Source organism: Rhinolophus hipposideros, assembly GCF_964194185.1.
Source record: "Rhinolophus hipposideros genome assembly, chromosome: 1".
In the NCBI taxonomy this organism is placed as follows: Eukaryota; Metazoa; Chordata; class Mammalia; order Chiroptera; family Rhinolophidae; genus Rhinolophus; species Rhinolophus hipposideros.
In genome coordinates, this window is record NC_138047.1 from 20,856,590 (window position 1) to 20,880,074 (window position 23,485).

The 23,485-nt window shown below is 40.2% G+C and overlaps 2 protein-coding genes across 2 annotated transcripts in view; one reads left to right on the forward strand and one right to left on the reverse strand.

Moving 5' to 3' along the window:
- NMT2 (N-myristoyltransferase 2) overlaps positions 1-19,478 on the forward strand; it is a gene marked incomplete at its 5' end in the record, with an annotated part of 67,398 nt that extends 47,920 nt beyond the window's left edge. Inside the window, 6 exons of the mRNA XM_081051821.1 lie at positions 300-470; positions 1,633-1,741; positions 9,113-9,283; positions 13,322-13,489; positions 14,813-14,950; positions 15,130-19,478. Coding sequence (XP_080907947.1) covers positions 300-470; positions 1,633-1,741; positions 9,113-9,283; positions 13,322-13,489; positions 14,813-14,950; positions 15,130-15,150 — 778 coding nt within the window. The 3' untranslated portion in view covers positions 15,151-19,478. The remainder of the gene's footprint in view (positions 1-299; positions 471-1,632; positions 1,742-9,112; positions 9,284-13,321; positions 13,490-14,812; positions 14,951-15,129) is intronic.
- RPP38 (ribonuclease P/MRP subunit p38) lies at positions 18,244-22,952 on the reverse strand. The gene is made up of 2 exons (XM_081043071.1): positions 22,848-22,952; positions 18,244-19,184 (listed from the first exon to the last, which is right to left on the reverse strand). Exons 1-2 carry the CDS (start codon positions 22,850-22,852, stop codon positions 18,332-18,334), a joined length of 858 nt encoding a protein of 285 aa, XP_080899197.1. The 5' UTR covers positions 22,853-22,952; the 3' UTR covers positions 18,244-18,331.
- Positions 22,953-23,485: the final 533 nt, after the last annotated feature.

Below are 23,485 nucleotides of genomic sequence, written 5' to 3' on the forward strand. Positions count from 1 at the left end.
GGCACATCTGATCCAATTTCTAACTGAAAACTTATAAATAAGACCCAGATCCTACAATTTGTTTAGAACAAGGGGTTTGAGTCTCCAGTCTAGAGTTGTGATCACTTTGGCAGGTGACTTCGGGGAATGGTGTAGCAATCTGAGTTTGTGAAATGTCTAGATGATGGAAGATTTTTTTCTTAAATACTGTGTTAAAGGATGTTTTTCCATTATTCTTTGAAATTTTACAGGTGTTGTCTTATTGTTTTCAATGTTTTCGTCTTCTGTTTGTTTTGATTTTTGACATTTTTATTTCTTAGTGTGAAGAAGATGGTTGAAATCAACTTTCTTTGTGTTCATAAGAAATTGAGATCAAAACGGGTAGCCCCAGTGTTAATTCGAGAAATAACTAGAAGAGTGAACCTGGAAGGGATTTTCCAGGCCGTTTATACCGCTGGCGTGGTTCTTCCTAAACCAGTGGCCACATGCAGGTAATAGCAGCACTCTTAACTCGCATATTACCTGTACCTAAGCACTGAGCCTCCCTGCCCTCTTGCTAGAATGTTATTCTCCTCACGTGTAGCTCAGAGGGATTTTGGCTCACCAGCGCTCTTGTAGTTGGTTGGTAGCAGGGATGGAGACGAGAACCAAGAACCCGTGAGTCCAGTCTTCCTTCAGCATACAGCCACTTGCATGCTGATGAGCTGAAGCTCTATTTCAGTGTCTCTTCCATTTGAGAGACGAACACTGGCTCTACCTAGAGGAAACCCAGGGCGTCGTGATCTTGAAATGTCCAATATAGTTCCATTCCCCCCCTCCTCCAACACTCAGTCTTATACCGTTCTCTGTAGCGCTATCAGGAATTACTCCAGAAGCTTGATAAGCATCCGTTGAAATGTCCAGACATACTTGTTCGCTAAGAGTTAGGAGAGGCTTAAGCTCCGTTTTTATGACTCCATCTGCTCTTATCAAGATTTCAGACGTTAATCCAGTGAGAAAATTGTTTATCAAATTGTCACTGAACTAACCTGTTTCTCCTTCCATTTTTATTGACTCAAATAAAACAATACTTAAGGTAAACATAGCATGAAAGATAAAGCTATAAAATTAGTATCTCCTATTAAATTATTCATAAATAAACAGAATAAATAAGACTTCACACACATATTTTAATACAAATCATTCATCCTAGTATCTAAACTGGAATCACTTAAGAAATTCAAGCTAGTTTCTCACAAAGTTGTTTTCTTTGGTGTACGTTATGTAAACACGAAGGCTACTGATTTAGGGGGAATATTTTCATGTTTTTAAACTTTGTGGTTTGCTTTCTATAGAATCAGTGATGGTCATTAAATACTTGCAATTAAATACTGAGCGTTATTAATATGACTTGCCATTTTAAGATTCCTCTTTACTAAAACAGATGAAAGGTCACAAACTATAAAGGAACATACTGTGAGTGCAGGACATATTGTAGATTTAAAAAATGACTGATAAGATAATTGTGTAGAAGGAGGGCCAGCATCGAGCACTGCGCCAGACACAGTGTAAGTGCGTGCTCATTCATGTACTGCAACAGCTGAGCTGAGACGAAGAGTCAAAAATTGCAGAGTTAGAAATCAATCCGATTTTCAAACCTTTATTGTATTCCAGATACTGGCATCGATCACTAAACCCCAGAAAATTAGTAGAAGTGAAATTTTCTCACTTGAGTAGAAACATGACTTTACAGAGGACGATGAAGCTGTACAGACTCCCGGATGTAAGTAAGAATGGTCTGCGGTTTTCCAAGGCTGTAACAACGGACGCTTTTAATGTAGAGAAGAATTGCGTGCAGGAGTCTTAAAAACTGGCTCCTATATCTGAGGACATGAATATGTAGCTAAAAAGACTGCATAGAACTCGGGCTAGAAAAAGTAAGAGCGTTCACTTGGATATAACCAGTTTGTTTTTTAAAGACTTTTTAGGTTCTTCAGTTTGTGGTTGGATGGGATTGAACTCAAGATACTAAGTTTTGAAAATCTGAGTATTTAGGATCTGTTAAATAAGAGGGAAGAAAAGTTCAGACTTCTGATGTATTCACTCAGTGGAACTAAGGCATAAGATTTAGAGGAGAGACCTGGGGAAAGGAAATAATATCTCATTAAATTATCGTCTTTTTAAACTAGCAACTTCCCAGTATGAAAAGTTGTCTCTTAATAGGGGAAACATTATTTATTTTTATTATTTAAAACAAAAAGTTTTAAAATTTCACCCACCCATCCTCCCCTTGGGCAACCATCAGCTTGTTCTCTATATCCATAGATCTGTTTCTGTTTTGTTTATTCATTTGTTTTCTTAGATTCCACATATAAGTGAAATCATACAGTATTTGTCTTTATCTATCTGACTTATTTCACTCAGCAGAATATCCTCTAGGTCCATCCATGTTGTTGCAAATGGCAGGATTTCATTCTATTTTATTGCTGAGTAATACTCCATTGTAAAATTTTAACGTGCTTAGCTTGAATGGTGTATTCGCTGTCTATGACTGCGTAACAGATGACTACAAACGCAGCAGCTTGAAACAACACATTTACTGTCTCCCAGGTTCTGTGGATCAGGAATGAAGGCACAGCTTAGCTGAGGCCTCTGCTTCAGGGTCTCTCGTGAAGCTGCCGTCAGGTGCGAACCAGAGCTGGGTCTCACCTGAAAACTTGACAGGGATGGATCCACGTCCAAGCTCGCAGGGCATTGGCAGGCTTGAGTTCCTTGTGGGCTCCTCATTTGGACTGAGGACCTCTGTTCCGTGCTGGCCGTCAGCCAGAGGCTACCTCCGTTCTTTGTCCCATGGGATTCTCCACAGGGCGGCTGGCAGCTTGCTTCATCAAAGCCAGTGAGTAGAGAGTCTACAGACAGAATCTGCCAGCAAGATTAGATCCTTATTCTCAATTCACAAAGGTGACATCCAGTCACCGTTGCCATATTTCATCAGTTAGACACAAGTAAGTCACACACACGTCCCAGCCATACTTGAGGAGTGGATCACAAGGGCGTGAATACCAGGAGGCAGACACCGCTGGGGGCCATCCTAAAATCTGTCCGCAACCAATGGGATCTTGTATTTGAAGTTTTGATTTCTCCAGACTTCTTTCGGTGGGGATATTTACAAAGTGGTTTAGTAGATCTTTTTTTTTTTTGACTGGGTTGAGGGATTTATGTGGAATATAGCCATGTTCCTCTTCAACATGATGAGGGCTTCACCTGTCATGGCCATTCTCGGGGCAGCAGACTCTGTCTTTCAACCAGTTGTGTGTCTGCCAAATGTGCGTCATCAGAGACTGCATGAATTAATGGCTTCTGATGCTAGATGAGAATCACTTAGCGTCTGACCTTAGGCATAATTTAGTATGGAGAGAAGTGGAGGGGAAGGAAAGCAGGGTCGTTGTTGGAAGTGTCAGGGTCGTCATTCTCGGGCTTCGTGACCTGGCAGAGGGCTCAGAAGGCTTGTTCTTCCCTTCTGTCTTTGTTGTTGTTGCGGGCAGTGGGGGCTCGAACTAATGAGCCCACTGCCTCTCTGTGAGGCCCAGGAGGGTAGGGGAACCATAGATCAGAACAGATGGAAATAAAAAATGCAGGTGACACGAAGCAGGAGGGTCCATACAACCTTGGGAAGAAGGAGGAGGCCTCTCAAGCTAGGGTGGCAAAAAGGAAGGTGAGAGCAGGGAGGTGTATGTTCTGAAATGGAGAAATAGGAACATGTTCAGAGAGGTCACATTAGCGTCATGACAATCAACATTTATTCTTTTGAAGCTAGAAATAATTTCTGCTAACGGCCAAGATCCAGAGCAACTGAGAGGGACAGTCACAGGGGCACAAATGGCAGAGAGAAAAGGGGTGTAGCACATAGCTGAGATGAAATACCTCCTCTACAGGCACCGTTGATTCTCACGGTCCTCCTTGCCAGTTGTTAACTACTTTGTTATCTGTGGGTTGAATTAAAAACTTCAAAAACTCATAGACACAGACAAGTTTACTGGTTACCGGAGGGAAAGGGGGGTGGGGGGATGGTAGAAGAGGGTGGAGGGGGCCAAATATATGGTGACAGAAGGAGATTTGACTTTGGGTGGTGAATGCACAATGCAATATATAGATAACGTGTTACAGAATTATGCACTTGAAACCTATGTGATTTTACTAACCAATACACCCCGATACATTTAATTTAAAAATGTAAAACAACAACAACAACAAACTTCAGGCATGCCTACTTTTTCTCTAGGAGCTAACGCTATTCTACTTTGGTCTCCCAAAATTTCAGCATAAAGCAGTCTAGCTTGCTTCTAAGGAAAGTGCCCACTTACACATAGGTTGCCTAAAATGGAATGAAGAATAAGGAGTTTTTCATGCCTATCATTGATTTATTCAGGATGATTAGAATTCGAGCTGCTAAAAGTATTTTTGATTTGACGTTGTCCATCAGTCTATGTTTTTGTACAAGATAACAAAATTTGTACTCAGATAACAAAATTTTAACAAGTTGGTAATAAATCACTGTGAGGCATTGGTTTTTATTTCCCTCATAAACTGAAATTTATAAAGTGCTCTTATATATGCTTGTGGGTACTTCTTATCCCCATTCATAGGTGGAGGACTTATGTCACTCATAAGTGGAGGACTTGGGATGCAGGCCCCAGACGTCCATGTTTCTCTAGTTAGATCCCTTCGCTTCTGCTGTCACCTCTAACACACCTGCTGTGGGGTCCTCATGTCCCAGTCCCACCAGATATCTCCGTGTAGTCATTAGAGCGTAGGTTAAGACGGGAAAGGACGATTGTCAAGGTCCAACTAGCTCTTGTGGGCACATTCCAGTCTCTCTTCCTCCTCTTAAATCTCAGAGATGGGAAGAAAAATGAAGAGTAAATTAATGGGGTGGGGAAAAGAGAGGGTAGAAGAGATGAAAGAACAGATACTGGAGAACTGGAATGTGCTGACAGCAATCTCTTGAGTTAGAAGCTGGACAATACAGCGTACTCCACACCACCTACTCCTCTCACAGGGCCCCGATGGCTGACACCACTGCTAGTCTCATCGTTAAGGACCATTTGGACCATTAAGTATAAACAGAAGAACCTTACTGAGTACAACTTGCGTTGTACTCAGTGGAGCACTATCATTTTCTGCACTATCATTTTCTGATTCATCATTACTGTTTCTGCTTGTGGTACCTGCTTTATACCTTTTTCGTGGACTTTTGAATACAAAAGCTAACTTTCACTGTGGCCAGCATCATGCTAGACATTGAACCCCCATAATCTCATTTACTGCCATAACAATCAGAGGAGGGCAGACCATTTTCCCCATTTCACAGAAGAGGACATGGACACACCAGACTGTTTTGCCCAGAACAGAACCACCCTGGAGCCCGGGTCATTAGCTACCACTATCTAAAATACTAAAGTTTTTCCAAGAGTAACGCATTTCTCTACCCTTTAAACGTTTGCTTTGTTTTTAATTTGGTGTTGAGCATTTCCAAACAAAATTTTTTGTTGTTTTGTCAATGCTTTTAAAGGTGAAGGAATTTGACGCAGATAAAGAGCAGGAGTCAGATTAATCTCCCAGCATCTTTCCACTATGTTGCAAGGACACACTTGTAAAGACATGCTAAAACGCATGAGATGTTCCAGTTTACTACAGTAGATGATTGTTTTAGTGTTGAATGTCCTACTGCTCCTTTTTAAAAATCAAATAACCATAATCATTGCTTACATCTCTACTCTGGAATCTTGGCTCTAAAACAGTTCGTGCCACATAGTTTGACAGAGAACAACATTGCTTCTGTTTTTTGATAGACTCTGAGCTTTATTTCCTTGTGCCCTAAGCAGATTTTACACATGTTTCAAAATACATAAAGTCCAACGAGAATTGCATCTTATTGGACCATGGGAAAATAAGTCTTATTAAAATATAGTTTGCTTATGAAATTTAAGATTTTCTCAGTTACTGGAAGTGTATTTTTGCTTTTTATTGAATGCTCAGAAACATTACCACTCCATTCTTTCAGGTTATGCCAAAGCTTAACATTTTTATCTAGGTTTAACATTCTTCCCACATCTTCCTGAGGACAACAGCTATAATTTAAGTGTGTGTTTTACATTTTAAAATTTATTTCATGCTTCCATAGATTTTTTTGTTATTTTTTGTTATTTTTGTGTGTTTTTTTTTGTTTGTTTGGAGAGTTTGTGATTTCATGAATTTAGAAAGATGCACGTTTAGGCCCTGAAATAAACTATTCATTGTTAGTCAGCAGCAGTAAAGATTCTCCCCATTTTCTAGGATCTTATATTTTTTAATAGCTGATATAGTCTGATGTTCTCTGCTATAATGCTTCTGTAAAAACTTGAAGTGCTTATAAATTGCTAAGTTTATATACTTTCTCCCTGCCTATTTGCTCAAACATACTGTTTCACTGAGTCTTCCTTATCTAAATTCTACTACCCATTTTACTGACCTTCAGAGACTTGAGATAGCAGTTCTCAGAGGTCCAGGGATCTCTGGAAGTCCCCGAGGCCCTTTCAGGGGGTCCATGAAGTCAACACTATTTTTATAATAATAATGAAACATAATTTGCATTTTTTTTTTACTTTCATTATCTTACGTGTTTACTATGAAGTCTTCCAGAGGCTATATGAAATGTGTATTTATACATTCTTTTGTTTTAAAATTCTAATTTAATTTCTGATATGACAAATACAGACAGATATAACCACATAAGCAAAGCTCTTTGTAAGTACACAATAATCTTTAAGAGCGTAAAGCGGGAGAGGGCAGACCAAAATATTTTAGAACAGCTGCTTTAAGGATGTCTGCTGGGCCAAGGATGTTGACTTTTGCGATTTCATAGTATGAATATTCAGTGCACGAGAACTATGCTACAGAAGAATATTTTGCTTTAGAAAGAAGTTGGCAAGCCTTTTCTTCATTATTGTTCTTTATTAACAGATATCGTATATCCTGTTGCTTTCATTAATTAATCTAATTGCTAAACACTGATGATTGTTAACTGAAGCAGTAACAAAAGAAAAAAGTCTTAATATTGAGACAGGCTGTTTAAAATTTATCAAGGTTGTCCTCATAGCAGAAAATAATCTTTTTTAATAACTGCAGTATGCATTCTATATGGTTTTGGTCTTCCCACTAGCATTTAGAAATGTATATTTATATGTATATTTAACAGTATTTAGAAATCACATAGGTTTCACCTTCCAGTGACTTGCAATGTAAAGGTGCTACCAGGACGAAAATTGGCTCAGGGAAATAAAAGAAAAATAGAGCTTCACGCCTGGTTTGCACATAAATGCCAGGCCACAGAAGTGTCATCTTTCTATAGCCAACAGGGCCTTTTTGCCATGTCTGCAGCCTTTACCTCACTTTACTGAATAAGTGATTGTGGTACAAAATACAGGAATTCATCCAGCACATTCCCAGGCTGTTACTGTCCTGCTTTCCTGAAGGGTTAAGCCTTGGATGGAAGCCCGGACCTGGAGATCCACAGAAAGACTAGAAGTATAAGTTCTCCATTATATGTAAAGGACTTCAATTCTCAATTTAGACTATTAAACTGTATTTTGGCTGCATGACTGTCTTTATATATTACATAAATCACAACTGAGTGGCTCATAGTAAATACTAAGCTAAGGACTATTAGGTCTGTAAGTAAACAATCGCATCTCCCATCCCCCCACCCCCCACTAATCAATAATCAATCAGCATTCTTTGTCACGGAACCTTAGAAACCTCAGCGCAACTATTAACATCGAGCAGAGCTGGCATGCAAGATGAAACCTATTGTATTTTACCTTGGCCTTCTGCCATACTGCTAGTCTGGGGCATGCAGGAATCATAATGATCTAATTTTAGAGGCAGCTTTTAGTTTTTAAGTATTTAGAAATAATTAGGATGGAAAAGGTGGACTAGCAATATTTACATACAACCGTGTTTCCCCAAAAATAAGACCTAGCCGGACCATCAGCTCTAATGCATCTTTTGGAGCAAACATTAATATAAGACCCAGTCTTATTTTACTATAAGACCAGGTATAATATAATATAGTATAGTATAATGTAATGTAATATAATATAATATAAACCAGGTCTTACATTAATGTTTGCTCCAAAAGATATATTAGAGTTGATGGTCCAGCTAGGTCTTATTTTTCGGGGAAACACGAAAATTATCACTCAAAGTGTATCCAATGTTTCAAGAAAAAATCAAGTTAACTGGAAAAATGAAATTGTTTATCTAAGTTTTTAATATTTTTGTTTCACAAACAAGCAAATGGAATGGGTTTTCTCACTTCTCAGCCTGAGTGTCCTAGTGTCTGGAGAATCCCTAGAGAGCTAAGTGATGTCTGGAGCTCTTTTAAGGACAGGAAGTTGAACAAATACAAATGCCCTGACCTTTAGGTTATTTTATTCCTGTGGCCTAATGGAAAAATTGTGACGCTCTGCAAGGATGGATTCAAATGCCTATCGTGTCACCTTTTAATCGAAAGATGACATGAGAGGCTAGGGTCAGTCGTTGGCAGCCAGCCATTTGCCTTTAGAAAATGCTTGGCTCTGAAAATGCTTGCCTTCCCATTCTGATCAACATGCTTGACTTTCATTTCATTTTTGTTGTTCATGAGAACAAAATAACTACATCCTTTTCACAGGCCATTGAATAAAATAAATGTCTCTACTCTTTTCAACTGTGTTTTCAAAATGTCAGATAGGGAAATTTTAAAGCATAATACTCCAGAGCACATGCTAAGATTGCTCTGCCCTCTTATGTAGGCTGTTAAAATTCTTGGCATTGGTATCCAGATCAGCCAGGTGTGTCCCTTTGATTTTGTTTGGGCTGTGGGCAATACCGACCGAAGACCTGGCACACACAGATAAGACACAGCACATTGTCCAGCATATGTTCTAACTTAGTACATCTAGAAGTTTAATGTGGGAATCTTATTAAATTGCAAGGTCTGGCTTGGTAGGTCTGGGGCAGGCCAAGAGTTGCAGTTCCAACAAGCTGGTCTGCTGATCACACTGAGTGCAAAGGACTTTTACTCTTCTTCTATGTACGCTTCCCAATTGGTTTTGTTTTTCACTCTAACAAGGCGACAAAGACTTCAGGCTTGAGACCGATGGAACCAAGAGATATCAAAGAAGTTCGAGAATTAACCAACAGTTACCTGAAGCGGTTTCATCTCGCTCCAGTGATGGATGAAGAGGAAGTAGCCCACTGGTTCCTTCCCCAGGAGCACATTATTGACACGTTTGTAGTGGAGGTAAAGAGAAGTTGATACGACAGTACAGGGAATTATAAAAGTACCGGGCCGTTGAGTCTGCTTTCCATAAAGACCATGGAATGCCCACCTGTCTCTTCCTCCATGACTTAGGGAGTCGATACCAGATTTCTGTAGACCCAGGTTTTCTTCTTACAGTTTCCACTCCTGGAAAAGAGCACACTTTTACTACTTATGAGTGGGAAATCAGGATACTTTTCTGTTACCTGTGCAATTGCGGCTTTTCTCAGTCTTGAAGAAGCCGATTTGGATGACCTCCTTTGAGGCAGATATATTCCAAAGTTTAATATTCCTTTGGTTTTGCAAAACTGGTTGGAAATGAACTGCCTTTAGTTGAGATAGCATAATTCAACCTCTTAATCCTTATTCAGAGGAGGGAAGAGTAACCGTCTAGATTTTCTGTTTATTGGTATGTGAGTTTAACATAGTGCTTTTTAAACCTTTTTTTAAAAAAAAGCTTGGAATTTGTTGTTCCAATGACATTTCACTTAGAAGCTCCTTTGGTTGAAGTGGGATTGGGTTGAGAAGTTAGGATTTAATCTGATCAGTACTTAGAGGAGAGAAGGGAGCGAGGAGGCCCCTTAGGAACTTTTGTCGTGGTCTGTTTGCCGTTAATTTAGGGGACCTTTCTGGGGAACAATTGAGCAGTATTTTTTTTCAAGATTTTATTGGGGAACAGTGTGAATTTTCCCAGGACCGGACCCATCAACTCCAAGTCAAGTTGTTGTCCTTTCAGTCTTAGTTGTGGAGGGCACAGCTCAGCTCCAGGTCCAGTTGCCTTTGCTAGTTGCAGGGGGCGCAGCCCACCGTCCCTTGTGGGAGTCAAACCGGTAACCTTGTGGTTGAGAGGATGCGCTCCAACCAACTGAGCCATCCGGGAGGTCAGCGGCAACTCAGCTCAAGGTGCCGTGTTCAATCTTAGTTGCAGGGGGTGCTGCCCACCATCCCTTGCGGGACTTGAGGAATTGAACTGGCAACCTTGTGGTTGAGAGCCCACTGGCCCATGTGGGAGTCGAACCGGCAGCCTTCGGTGTTAGGAGCACGGAGGTCTAACCGCCCGGGCCATTGGCCGGCCCCAGTGATAATTCTTTAAATAGTTTGCTAGAATTCTCCAGTGGAAACCATCTGACCTAGGAGAATTTTTTTTTGTTAAAATCATGAATTCAATTTCTTTAATAGTATAGGACAATTCAGATAATCTATTTCATCTTGAATAAGTGGTAATAGATTTCTGAGGAACTGGTTCATTTCTTCTAAATTGTCAAATTTATAATGACTCCCTTGTTATTCTTTTAATGGATATAGGATCTGTAATCATAAACCTTATTTTATTCCTGCTGTTGATAATACGTATCTTCTCTTTATTTTTGTCAGTCTTGCTAGCATTGTGTCTATTTTATTGATTTTCCCTCCAAATAACCAGGCTTTTGTTTCACTGATTTTCTCTATTGCTTTCCTATTTTCAGTGTCATTGATTTCTGATATTATGTTTATTTCCTTCCTTCTGCTTGCTTTGGGTTTATTTTGCTCTTCTTTTTCTCATTCCTTGAGGGAGGGATTTAGATTATTAAGACCTTTCCTTGTTATAGTGTAAACAGTTAGTTCTGTAAATGTCCCTCTCTGCACTGCTTTCGCTTTATCCTAAATATTTTGGTATGTTGTATTTTCATTTTCATTCAGTTCTATGTATTTTTAAATTTCCTTTGAGTCTTCCTCTTTGGCCATGGATTACGTACAATTCTGTTGTACAATTTTGATGTATTTAGAGATTTCCTATTAATTTCTAGTTTCATTCCATTATTGTTGGCAAACACACTCCGTATGATTTTACCTCTGTTAAGGTTCTTGAGGTCTTTTTAGGGCACTATCTTGGTGAGTGTTTTGTGTGTGTGTGTGTGTGTGTGTGTGTGTGTGTGTGTGTGTGTGAAACTTTAGGCGGAGTGTTCTGTATATGCCAATTATACTTGTTGATTGTATTTATTAAGATTTTCTAAATCCTTGTTGATTTTCTTTCTAGTAGTTCTATCAGTTGATGAAAGAGGAAGTCCCCAACTATAATTGTAGATTTGTCCATTTCTCCTTCCACCTCTCAGTTTTTCTTGATGTATTCTGAGGGTCTTGTTTGGTACTTACACATTTAGGATTTTTATATCTTCTTAGTGGATCTGTCTTTTATTATCATGTAATACCCCTTTTTCTCTAGTAATTTTCTTTGCTAATCTTAAAGATATGTCTGCTAGCAACACATTCTTCTGGTTTTCATTTGTCTGAGAATAGCCTTATTTCCTCTTCATTCCTGAAGGATAGTTGCACCAGATATAGAATTCAACAGTTTATGGTTCTTTTCTTTCAGCATTTAGAAAACGTTATGTCACTTCCTTCTGGCCTCTGTGATTTCAGGTGAGATATCTTTAGTATTCTGTAAGCAATGCTTTCTTTCTTTTTGGCTACTTTCAAGATTTTTTTCTGTCTTTAGTTTTTGGAAATTCAATTATGATGAGTCTTGGAGTGGATTTCTTTGAGTTTATCCTGTTTACTCAGCTTCTTGGATCTATTGTGTATATTTTGCCAAATTTGGGGGGGTTTCTTCAAATACCCCACGTTTTCTCCTTTACTTCTGGGACTTCAGTGATATGAATGTTGTATCTCTTCTTATTGACCCACAGATCCCAGAGACACAATGCATTTATTTTTCAGTCTGTTTTCTCTCTTTTGTTCAGATTGGGTAAATTCTACTGAATTCTTCAAGTTCAGTGATTCTTTCCTCTGTCATCTCCACTCTATACTATTAAGCCCATCCAGTGAGGCTTTTTTTATTCATTTCTATTTTATTATTTTTTAACTTGAAAATCTTTATTAAAGCTGAAAGTTTAGATCTTTGATTCATCTTTAATGGTGAGCTGCTAATACAGCACAATAGAGAATCACTTTAGCTTAATGTCTCTAATTTCTTAATGTCTGAAAAACGGTTTAATGAATCAGAAGTACTCAAAAAATAGATGAATCCATCCTTATGTAATTATCTTTTCTGATGAAAGAAATACTAGCAATAGCATGCATGTGGTCTAGCCTCCTCAGCTGTGTAATTCAAACATGTCCTACTTTGAATTACATGCAAACTGCATAAACCACCACAGCTATTAAAATAACCCAAGCAATACTGGCTAATAGAGTTTCCAGGCGGGAATTCCCGCCCGTTCTCAGGAAATTTTTTTGCTTTCCCGTTCCCGAATCCTGAGAAAAGTTGGTTGGGAAATCGGGAAAATATGTGGGTGATAGTATCGGCCGTCACTTTGTGGAAACGATTCACCGTGGAGAACAGAAAACAGTTTATATCTCGGGATTCGGGAATGGGAAAGTGGAAAAAATTACTGAGAATGGGCAGGAATTCCTGCTTGGAAACCCTACTGGCTAATTTCTTATATTCAGATGTACCAATGACGATGAAATCCATACCACTTTTGCATCTCTTCTGATTTTTGATAGCTTCAGATTTCCTGTTATTCACATATGTATGTTTTGCTGTAGTATCAGTGCCTTTCACAAGCCTCTAGAAACAGTTCCCAAACTCTATCCAACTTTGCTTTAAACCAATAAAATTCTCACCTTGTGCCAAGAAGATGGTAGATGTTATACAGTATCTTTTAGATGGAGAAGGTAGTCTTCTAATCCTCAGTACTCTTCTGCCAAAACAATACATGTACTTTGACCACTTTTCCTTAAGTCCAGAGAGATTTATTAGTCATCCCAAGGGAAGCTTTCATTTTACAACATTGTTTTCGTTAGATCTTTATGCAAATCGTTAACTGGCACTCAGGCTAAGGTTCCAGTCCTTCTTGGTCTCTACCCAACATACTCTACAGGGCTCCAAGTCAGACTGCCGAGACAGACATATGAGTTGTCGCTCTTTTGCTGTAACAGAAGTTACAGTGTAAATCACAAAGATCAAAAACTTAGCTAAAATGCACGGATGAAATGTGTTCTCGGAGGTATTTACCTGACACTACCTTTGTTCTTCAGAACTCCAGTGGGAAGCTAACTGACTTCCTGAGCTTCTACACACTCCCATCCACAGTCATGCACCACCCCGCTCACCAGAGCCTCAAAGCTGCTTACTCCTTCTACAACATTCACACGGAGACACCCCTGCTGGACCTCATGAACGACGCGCTCATTATAGCTAAACTGGTGAGCAACTCACTCCCTTTTGTCCCATTTCTCCAAATATGTGTGTCAAAGTATAGAATGCATCTTACTGTATTTTACATTTGAGATATTTTTTACTGTTGACCATGAGTCAAAGGAAGAATTTTGATGAGTGTCTTTTAAAACTTTAGTGACTATTTTCTTCATTAATTCTATTGCAGCTTATCCAGAAAGACATTTTGTACAAATTAGAATTTTTTAACCCTTATGTAAGACTACAGAAAACCCATAATAAAATATAAGAAAAATACATGAGTGATTATGTTGCAGTGAATAATTAGCAAAAGTAAGTCTTTTTCTTCATCTAAATCATCTCTGAATTTTAAAATGAAAATAATTTTATTTTTAAAATTAAGAGGATTATTGTTAAAATTAACAAAATTTAAAATGAAAGGAATTAAATTCAAAATTTAATGCCTTGCTATAGTAACATAATTTTTCTTTATCTTTGGTGTAGTAGTTAGGACAATTATTAAATTCTTGCTACAAATAAACATTTTCCTTTAAAAAGAAATTGAAATCAGCTGGCAGATACATTTTAATGTAATTATTGAAAGTGAGTATTGAGAAATTCAGACCAACACATCAGAAGTGTCTTCCTTGCATTTATCTAGTATTTAATAATTGAAAACATTTTTTTGAAAAGTTATTATTGTTGGATCCCCAAATCAACATTCTCCTCTGATGCTTTGATCCTATTGCTCATTTTCAACTACTTTTCCAAAAAGGCCTGTAAGTTATTTAAGGTAAAAGCCAAGAGAAATAGAAATTTAGGTGCTTCCACCTATATTACATTTCGCATAGTATTATCTAACATTTAAAAGAAATTAGATTTTTACTATTAAAATTCTACTAAATTTATTTCTCAGAATCAGCCCAAGACAAATATACTATTTAAAGTTTTTACATCTTTGCTTTCTTGGATGTAGCTTCAGCTAAGTCAGAACTGAGACCAGAAACTAACAGTTCTGGAGATGGAGCCATCTAGGCAATTGCTCCTTCTAAAACGGGGACAAAATATTTTCTGAAATTTTAATAATTACTTTATGTCAGTGTTAGCCAGCATACTATCTTTCAATTCAGCATTTCTGGATAATCTTGCTGACTCCATTAGATTCACTGCTAGATGTAAAAGACATTTTTAATTGAATTCTTAACCTATACTGTGTATCGCTGACATTAAACCTTATTGTAAATGTATATTCAGGTTATTGGTAGAGGAATTAAATGTTATACTGAAATGCATACAATAGAAAATGCTCGTCCTTTGAAATTTTAAATGTTAAATTCTTTTTACATTGGCAGAAAGGATTTGATGTATTCAATGCACTAGATTTGATGGAAAATAAGACATTCTTGGAAAAACTCAAGTTTGGTATAGGAGATGGCAATTTACACTATTATTTGTACAACTGGAGGTGTCCAGGAACAGATTCTGAAAAGGTATGAGAAGTTGATATATACCCTTTGTAAATGTTAACAAATTTACCAAGGAAATTCCATACTTGCTTCCCTTAGGATTAAGTTTTTTAGTAGCTTTTTAAAAATACAGATCTATTGTACTACATTATAATTTTTCTTGCTTACCTGTTCTTACTATTCCATTTCTTCCGTCCCTTTAGGTTGGACTTGTATTACAATAGGTGGATATTTACATGTATAGAACTTTGACACCACCGTGTTAATATTCCACTTACTGATTCCTGGAACTGCCACTCCAAAGAAGAATAAAAGCACAACTTAAGTGAAATCAATGCAGCTGGTAACAATCAGAAAAGATGAAAAACATCCGTGTGTGACCAATACTACACATTTCTAGCTAGGACGTTAACATTCTTCCTTTTTTTCACTGTTTACCCATTTGTAGGAGGGATGACAGGGTACAAAAAGCACATTCCTCTAATTTTCAGACTTTTGGCTATCTCTTGATGAAGAGGAGGTATTTTTCCATTCTCTAGAAAAGGGACATTTTTAATGGACGGAACAGAAGTCACAGAATTGTGTAAGAAAATCTTGCTATTGTGTGTAAACTGCTACATTTCTATTTATTAAGTTGTGGTCTGTCTGTGTAACAGAATGGAGGATCCATGTGGGAAATTTTTACTTATATCCCCTTCCTTGCTATCATTGGGAAGTTATGGAATCAGCACTTCCGTAACTCAGTGATGAGTGGTGGATGTTTACGTGTAAAGCGAGATAAAAATGTACTGGTGACTACATTTATTTCTCCAGAAGCAAAGTTGCCAAATCAATAAACAACACATTTGTACTTTAATTTTCAACAGGTCGGTGGATTGGTTCAAAAGCAAAGTTTTGTGCAAGTAAGTGTGCTCTCTGAAATAGTATACACCATGACTGACTAGACGTTTCCGCTGCTGCAACAATCCAGTTTCTTCTCAACAACAGCAAGGATATGTGAGGAAAAGAAAAGGAAAGCTCTAAAGTCAAAAGAAATGCCCGTGGAATTTACTAGTGCTATCAGGACATTGATAGTTTGAATGTTTTTATTACTTATGCAAAATTGCACATATTCCTTTAGGCTGACTTTAATTTATCATGAAGGTGTCATACTAATGGAAAATGTCTTATTTGTAAATAAGTATTCATAATTTTGTTACTGATGGTGTTTTTATCTAGAATTTGAAAAACCAAGTTTCACAGTGTACATATATATGTATATATTGCCAATAGTTCAAGTTGAAAAAAGATGCTAATTGAATCCACAGAAACTGGCCTTCACTCAAATACCGCAAAGTAAATACTTCTTCCTGCCTTTCCTCTTCCAGTGCCTAGGCTGCTCAGTTCCAGAAAATTTTAATTAGACAACGTGATGGCTTTTCCTTCATGTTGTAAGTAGTCAAATGAAACCAATTATATCTTATACCAGGCAGGAACTAGCAAACTATGGCCCCTTAGCAAAATCTAGCCCACCGCCTGTTTTGTAAAGCCCACAAGCAAAAGATGTTTTTTACATTTTTGAGTGATTGGGGGACAATAACAACATTTTGTGACATGTGAAAATTATACAAAATTCAAATTTCAGCATGCATAGTTTCATTGGAACACAGCCACCCATACATTTATGTATTGCCTGTGGTGGCTTCACGCTACAAAGGGCAGAGTTGAGATGTTTTGACAGAGACTGTCAACCAAAAGGCCTAACATGTTTGCTCTCTGGCCCTTTACAGACAAGATTTGTTGAGCCTGATTTACACTAAGGAACTGAAAGCCACTCCTGCAGCTTGCCATTATCCTCGCACCCAGCGCACAGCTGTGGTATCCCTGAATTACCAGTAGAGGGCGCACATGGGCCCCACAGTAGAGCAGAATTAGGACAGCGCTGTTTACTTTATTGCAGACACAAAGTAAGACCTCTTCATTTGGGATGATTCAAACTTAGTTGCATTACCATTTTTTCTTCACAGAAGATGAAAGGCTCCGAGAAGCAAAACTGAACCAATTCACTGAAACTTTTTTTTTTGAGATACCAGCATTAACTAAATGAGATTTTAATTTAATCTGGCATTAAGGCTAGTTGGGAATTCATGTTCCATTCATTTTTATGGCACAGTCATACAAAGTAGGTTTTCAGGTAATCGCAGAATTGCCAGTCAGAAATTTTGTCATGAGCTTACCTCATGATGAAACTATGGCACTGTTAATTTATTCATTTATAAAATTCCAGTTGTTACACATTTATATTTTTGTCATTTAAAAAGTTAACTAGCACATTTTCCTCTATAATTTAAGCAGATTGCCAATGAACATTTTAAAATAATCAGTAAAATTGCTTGTGTTTATTAAGTAGCAATTAGAACCAAATTTCAATGTAACATGCAGTCTTATATATTCAAAAAAAAACTTGTCCTGTATCCTTTGTCAACATTGGAAATGTTAATTCATGAGGTATCCCTTCTTTTCTTATTTTGCCAAGATGGCATTCAGTAAAATCTAAATGAGTGGAGTTGGCATAGTCCATGAGTCAACCAGAATGTAGGCTGAAAATAAACTTTGGCAACCCTTCCCCCTAAACTAGAGAAAGGAGCTTTTCCCAACACACACTGTAAGGAGCAGACACTTTAACACACAGCACTGATTGTGCTCCATTTCCTAACATGAAAGATGCCCATCACTGCAGACCCACCTCTGCAGAAGAGTCCGAGCTCCTCAGTTACCTTTTTATTCTCTTCTGCCTCATTTCACCTAATTACCAGCATACTTTTTATACATGTTAAATTTCCACAGAAGTTAACCATGAAAAGGGGTGAATTCTGAGACCTTATTTGGCTTTTTCTGTAAATGTCATGCCTTTCTCCGAAGCCCACGCGTACACCTAACTACAAAGTCAAATAGACAGGAAGGAAAAATGATGTATTTGTTCCTGAAGACAATGTATTGCTTGGCATTTAATATCTTTCCTTTCACTGATGACGTATCTGCCCTCCAGTTTCATCCGCCCTTCTAACTAGAACTATGTAACTGTGGCGCATTTTCCAACTTTGATAGAAAGATGGTAAGAGCTATAGGACTCAGATGTTCTTGCTCACAAGCAGTGTACCAGCCTTTTAAAAAATGAACTTATACAAGCATGGACATTAGTTTCAATAAACTTTTGTTTTGATATGCATACTTCTAAATATTTTCTGCACTTAAGCGTTTTTAAGCTCAGCATATCTGTGCTGTACAGAGTCTTACCCATTTAAAAGGAACATCACCAAACAATGTCCCAAGAATATATGTAAAAGTTAACTCATTTTATTAGTTTCAAGGCTTTTTTATAAAGCATCATTTTCCAATTGTATGAAATGATAAGTTTATACAAGATTACTTTAAAGCAGTTTTTTTACTTTTAGGTGGTTTCCTTTTTTTGTTAGGGTTTGGAATCAGTTTCTTTATTTTAAGCGGTTGTAACACCACAGCCTGCTGACCTTCAACGCGTTTTCTATGTTTAGAGAGGTCTTCAAAGGAAGTTTCCAGAATCTCTCTGCCGTGGCTTTCCAAAGATTCGGTCTCTGAATTGTCTCTGGAGTCTTCAAGTCCGTCTTGAAGCCACGGTACATTTAAACTGGGGACTCGAGGGATTACAGCCTGCACTTCACTGACGAAGTCAGGGGTGTTCTTTCTGAATCCCAAGGCCAGGACACACTTTAAGCCAATGACAGGCGCGATTCTCTCACTGAGACGAGGAACCTGACAAGCAGGAACCATTCTGCTTAAACTTAAGGGAATCAGGTGTGAGGTGATGATGGCAGGCCTGACGGACTTACACACCAGAACTAAAAGCAGCTCGTTCCTTTCCAGAGCCCTGGTGACTTCATTCACGCCAATGGCGAGCTGCCTCCGGACGTGCACAGGAGTCCACCCCGACACCTGTAGGGTGTCTTCTGGTTTCTTCTTCAGATCCTCACGCACATCAACATCTGTGCCACAATTGTCTCTGCTTTGTTTTTTCAAAAACGGCTGCTTTTTCTTTCTCTTCTTATCTTCAATCTTCTTAAGCCCAAGAGATTGAAATCTGTCTTCAAGTGTCTGTAAGATAAAGTGCATATCCTCGCTCTCCAGAGCGCTCCAGCAGAGAGTGTATGGGTTGTTCAGCGACGTCTTGACAGTTAAAGGTCTTGTCTTCCGAACAGAGCCCCTCCCTGGTGCTTGAGGGGCTGCAGCCATTCTGAAACTCCTTCATCGAGAAGCAAAACGACAAAGAGAAGCTCATATTAACGACCAATGCATGTCTTATTATCCCATTGTACTAGTTCTGATTCGTGCTAGGCTATCACACGCCTAATCACAGAGGACCAATTATATGACCGCACACTTAACCTCTCCTTTAAGATTCAGTAATTTATTTTACCGTTTTTTTCATATGACTTTGTCTTTATTCATATACAGGCAATATATGAATGTTTTGCATTACAGCAGTTACAGTGAAAATCTGTTTATTTTTGTTTATTAAAGATGTTCCATGTTTCTACTTGTTCATAATTATTTACCTTTTCAATGACTATGGTATTAATTTTACAGATTTCTTACCATGTTCTAGAATGCTCTCTAGTTAGGCTTCTATCCAACAGATATTCCCAAGCCCCTCCAATTGCAGGCAGTGTTCTAGGTACTGGGGTTCAGCAGTGAACACGTCCCCATGTCCACCTGTATGGAGCTCACAGTCTGTGAGAGCCCCAGAAGTCTCTGCCATTTATAATTAACCAGTTGTGATATTTTTTAAGAACTAGAACAGGAATATATGCACGACTGAAAATTTAAATGATACTTACATTGTATGCCCTTTTGTAAGCCTTCCTCCCTCCATCCCTTGCTGGACCAAGCTTTTTATATATCCTTCCTAAAACATTTAATACATATGCAGGCGGATAGTCACCCTTGCTATGGCTATTTAAAGCTGACTGCTCCTTCAGCTGGCAATTTGATTTTATAATGAAATTTTATAATGAAATTTAAAGATACGAATCCATTAAGGAAAAATAACCAGAAGGATCCTTACTGGGAAAATGTTATAAAGCACTGGTCTAGGGAGCATATCCTGTTTCTGCTGCCCAGAGGCAACTGCATATCCCTTTCTCTTCCCTCAGTTTTCTTCCTCATTTTCTTCCTGGGCTCAGCTAAGCACCGTAGGGACCCACATGGCAAAACTCAAGGAAGTTAAATAAGCCAGCCCTGGAGAAGTCTGCAGTTTGGAACTGTCCCTATTTTCAGGTAACCAGATTCTAGATGTTCCCTTATTCCACCCAGGTCCTTTATCACACCAAGGCCAACCCTCTGTGAAAGCCCCTGCAGGATTAGTAATTAAGTCTTCTCCAGTTAAATTCCCGGTTACCAGGCTGGCTACCGATGTTCACGAGCAAGTGTCTGTGGAGTGTGTCAGAATATATACGGCACTTTCAACATTATTTGAGTCTCATAATTCCTGTATAATTGCCCAATGTGAGGATGAGGAAATAGACTCAGACCAAATACCTTGCTCAAAGTCACAGCTGGTTTCCAAATGTAAATTTTATGCTCTTCCAATCCTGGCTGCGTCTCAAAAATAACCTGTGGCCTTTAAAACATAGAGATGGTTGGTCCCTACACTGGATCTACTCAACTGGAATCCCTGGGAATAGGGCTGTGGCATCTGGACTTGTAAAAAGCTATCTGGGTCAATCTGATACGAACGGTAATTAGGAACAATCTGCAGATGTAGGACAGGCAGCCTTTCCATGCTGGACACCCCTGAGAAACGGTCTCCTGACCTCTACTGGTCTCCAGTGCTGCTCATAAGTCACCTTACACAAAACCCCAACTGTGCTCCTTGGGGTGAGAGGTCAGACCTTGTCCATCTCAGTAGTACCCACTGCCAGAGACTTAGTGTCTGCAGCCTTCACACCAGCCCCACTGCACAGCCCTCCCCAACCCCCACTATCTCCATGTTCCCCTCCAGCTCAGGGAACCAGGGAGTAGCTCATCCAAATCTAAGGGTGATTGGCAGAGACTGGCATCAGGTTGGAGGTGGTCAGGAAGACAAGACAAATAGGATCTGACAGCTTTTGCCACACTGCAAGTCAGTTAACTTCTCAGCATTCAAACACAGAATAGTCGGATACTTAAGAGTTATGTGCTTTGGAGGGAAAGCAAGGTAGGCATTTAACTCCTGTTTTCAGAATCTAGTGGGGGAGACGACAGCCAAGAAGTTCAGATAAGCAGAATCTTACGACCTATAATCCAAAAACAGTACTGACTGGTAAGGAGAAATAACAGCTTTGGAGGAGAAAAATAGGAAGCCCTTGGCAGTGACTTTTGAGCTATTGGAGGCCTCTACTGCCTATAGGATCAAGTGCAAACTCTTTAAGGTGACATACAAGACCCTTCTCTGTCCCCATGTCCCTACCAGCCCTTCTCCTTATGTGCCCCACCATGCACATTTCACCCACTGCCTCACCTCCACGTCTGTATACACATTATTCCTCTGCCTGGAATACTACTCCCACCCTTAGCCCAACAACCGCTTTTCTTAACTCCCACAAGTAGTTCTAGATTATCCACAATGCACCAAGTCATAAAGTATTAGAAAAAAGTCATGGACTCACTGAGCTTAGAATCTATGAGCAAGACATACCGTGTTCCCCGGAAAATAAGGCCTAACCAGAAAAGAAGTCCTAGCATGATTTTTCAGGATGATATCCCCTGAACATAAGCCCTATCGTGTCTTTTGGAACAAAAATTAATATAAGACCTGGTCTTATTTTGGGGGAAACACGGTATCAGCAGGTAATAATACAATTAGGGTGCACATTCAGGTCAGGTAAGTACAGGACACTAAGGGAACAGGGAACAGGCCTCCTGGAGGAAGCGACCTTTTAACCCACTTCTAAAGAATGCCTACCAAAGGAAGTAGAAGTGGGAAAGAGTATCCAGGAAACAGCGTTAAAGGACATGAAGTAAGTTCGGTGTTGCTGAGGTAGAGATGCTCAAGAGTGGTGACATATTAGGAAAGGTAGGTAAGGACCAGACGATGAAGGTCCTTGCAAGCCTCGCAGGGGGAAGTGAGTAACGTTTCAAGCAGTGAAGTGGCATGATTACAAAGACACTGCAGAAAGATCCTTGTGGATGCGGGCCTGGAAGGGTCCCTTGCCAAGGATGGAAGCAGCAAAGGGGGTCCCGCAGAAGTCCAGGTAAGAAATGATGGTGGCCAGCCAGTCACCGCAGAGGAAGGAGATGGACCGATGCGTGCTAGTTGAAATAATCGAGAGGTAAACATCTACCCGACTTTGGGATCAACTGCGAGTAACGCAGGTAAGTGACAGCCGCCTGCAGGTTTCTGGGTCCGGCAGCGCGGGGAGGAGAGCCCGTTCGGAGGCTGCGGTCCGGACCCGGAGTTAACTCCTCCCTTTGCAGGTCGCCCCTAGAGCCCGTGCCTCGGTACCTGACTACTTAGCAGACGCGATGGTCCTTATTTTGTGGTCCGTCTCCACGTAAAGGCTGTGGAGCACCGAAGGGCCAGGCTGGGGCTGCAGTACTTCTCGTCCCCAAAAGACGCTCCACTCCAGGCCGAGGCTGGAGGCAGGAAGAGGCGGACGGCGGCGGCCGGGGAGCCCCGCAGACCTGGCGTGCCCGCAAGCCTTCGCACCCGAGCCCCAGCCCCGATCTCACCAGGGGCTCCCTCCTGCCCCTCTGCGTCCCGGGCGCCCTATTCCCACTCACGACCGCTGCGGCGCCGGCTCCACGTGCACCGCCACGCGCGTGCGCACAGCCCTCGCCCTCCCCAGCCCCGATTGCCAAACGCTCAAGCAACGTCACATTTCACCATTCTGCGTTAGCTCACTCCCCAGAGAGAAGGTTGGCTCACGGCATCGCGCGGGAGAGAAGCGAAGCAACCTTTGAACACCTGCTTGGGAGCGGGGCTTGGCGGTCCGGGTAGGGCCTTACGGCAGCAGGGCGCAGGCGCACCGTCTGTCTCGCGAGATCTCACGTCGCTATGGTTACTTGCCGCTACCTCGCTCTACTGCCTGGTCTGCGGGCGGGTCTGACGCCTGTAGTCTCCTGCAGGCTGGTCTTCTCCCCTGTCACCCTTTCCCTTAGGACCCGGTCTCTACCTTTCAGCGCCTGCCAGTCTTAGCCCTCTCTCCCTTCCCGCTTTTCTGTATTTCGCTTGCCTAAAGGGACGCAAAACCCCAGCCCCCGTCCCAGTGACCCCATCTCCATCGCATCCCCGCGGGAATCCCCAGCACCGTGAAAATCAAACTAAATGGGGGCTGAAGGGTGCTTTGAGGGGAAAAAAAAAACATGCTTCCAGTCAACAGTGTAGGCAATCTTGAGCCCCTTTAAAGAGAGGGAGTAAAGGCTGCTTTGAGTCCTGCGACAGCAGTTCAGAAAACTCCAAATGTCTGCTGAGGCTACACCAACTAATGGAGACTGACGGTTATGAATGGAGCCGCTGGGAAGTCATGGGCAATTGTAAACCAGCTGAAGAACATTTTCAAGGTC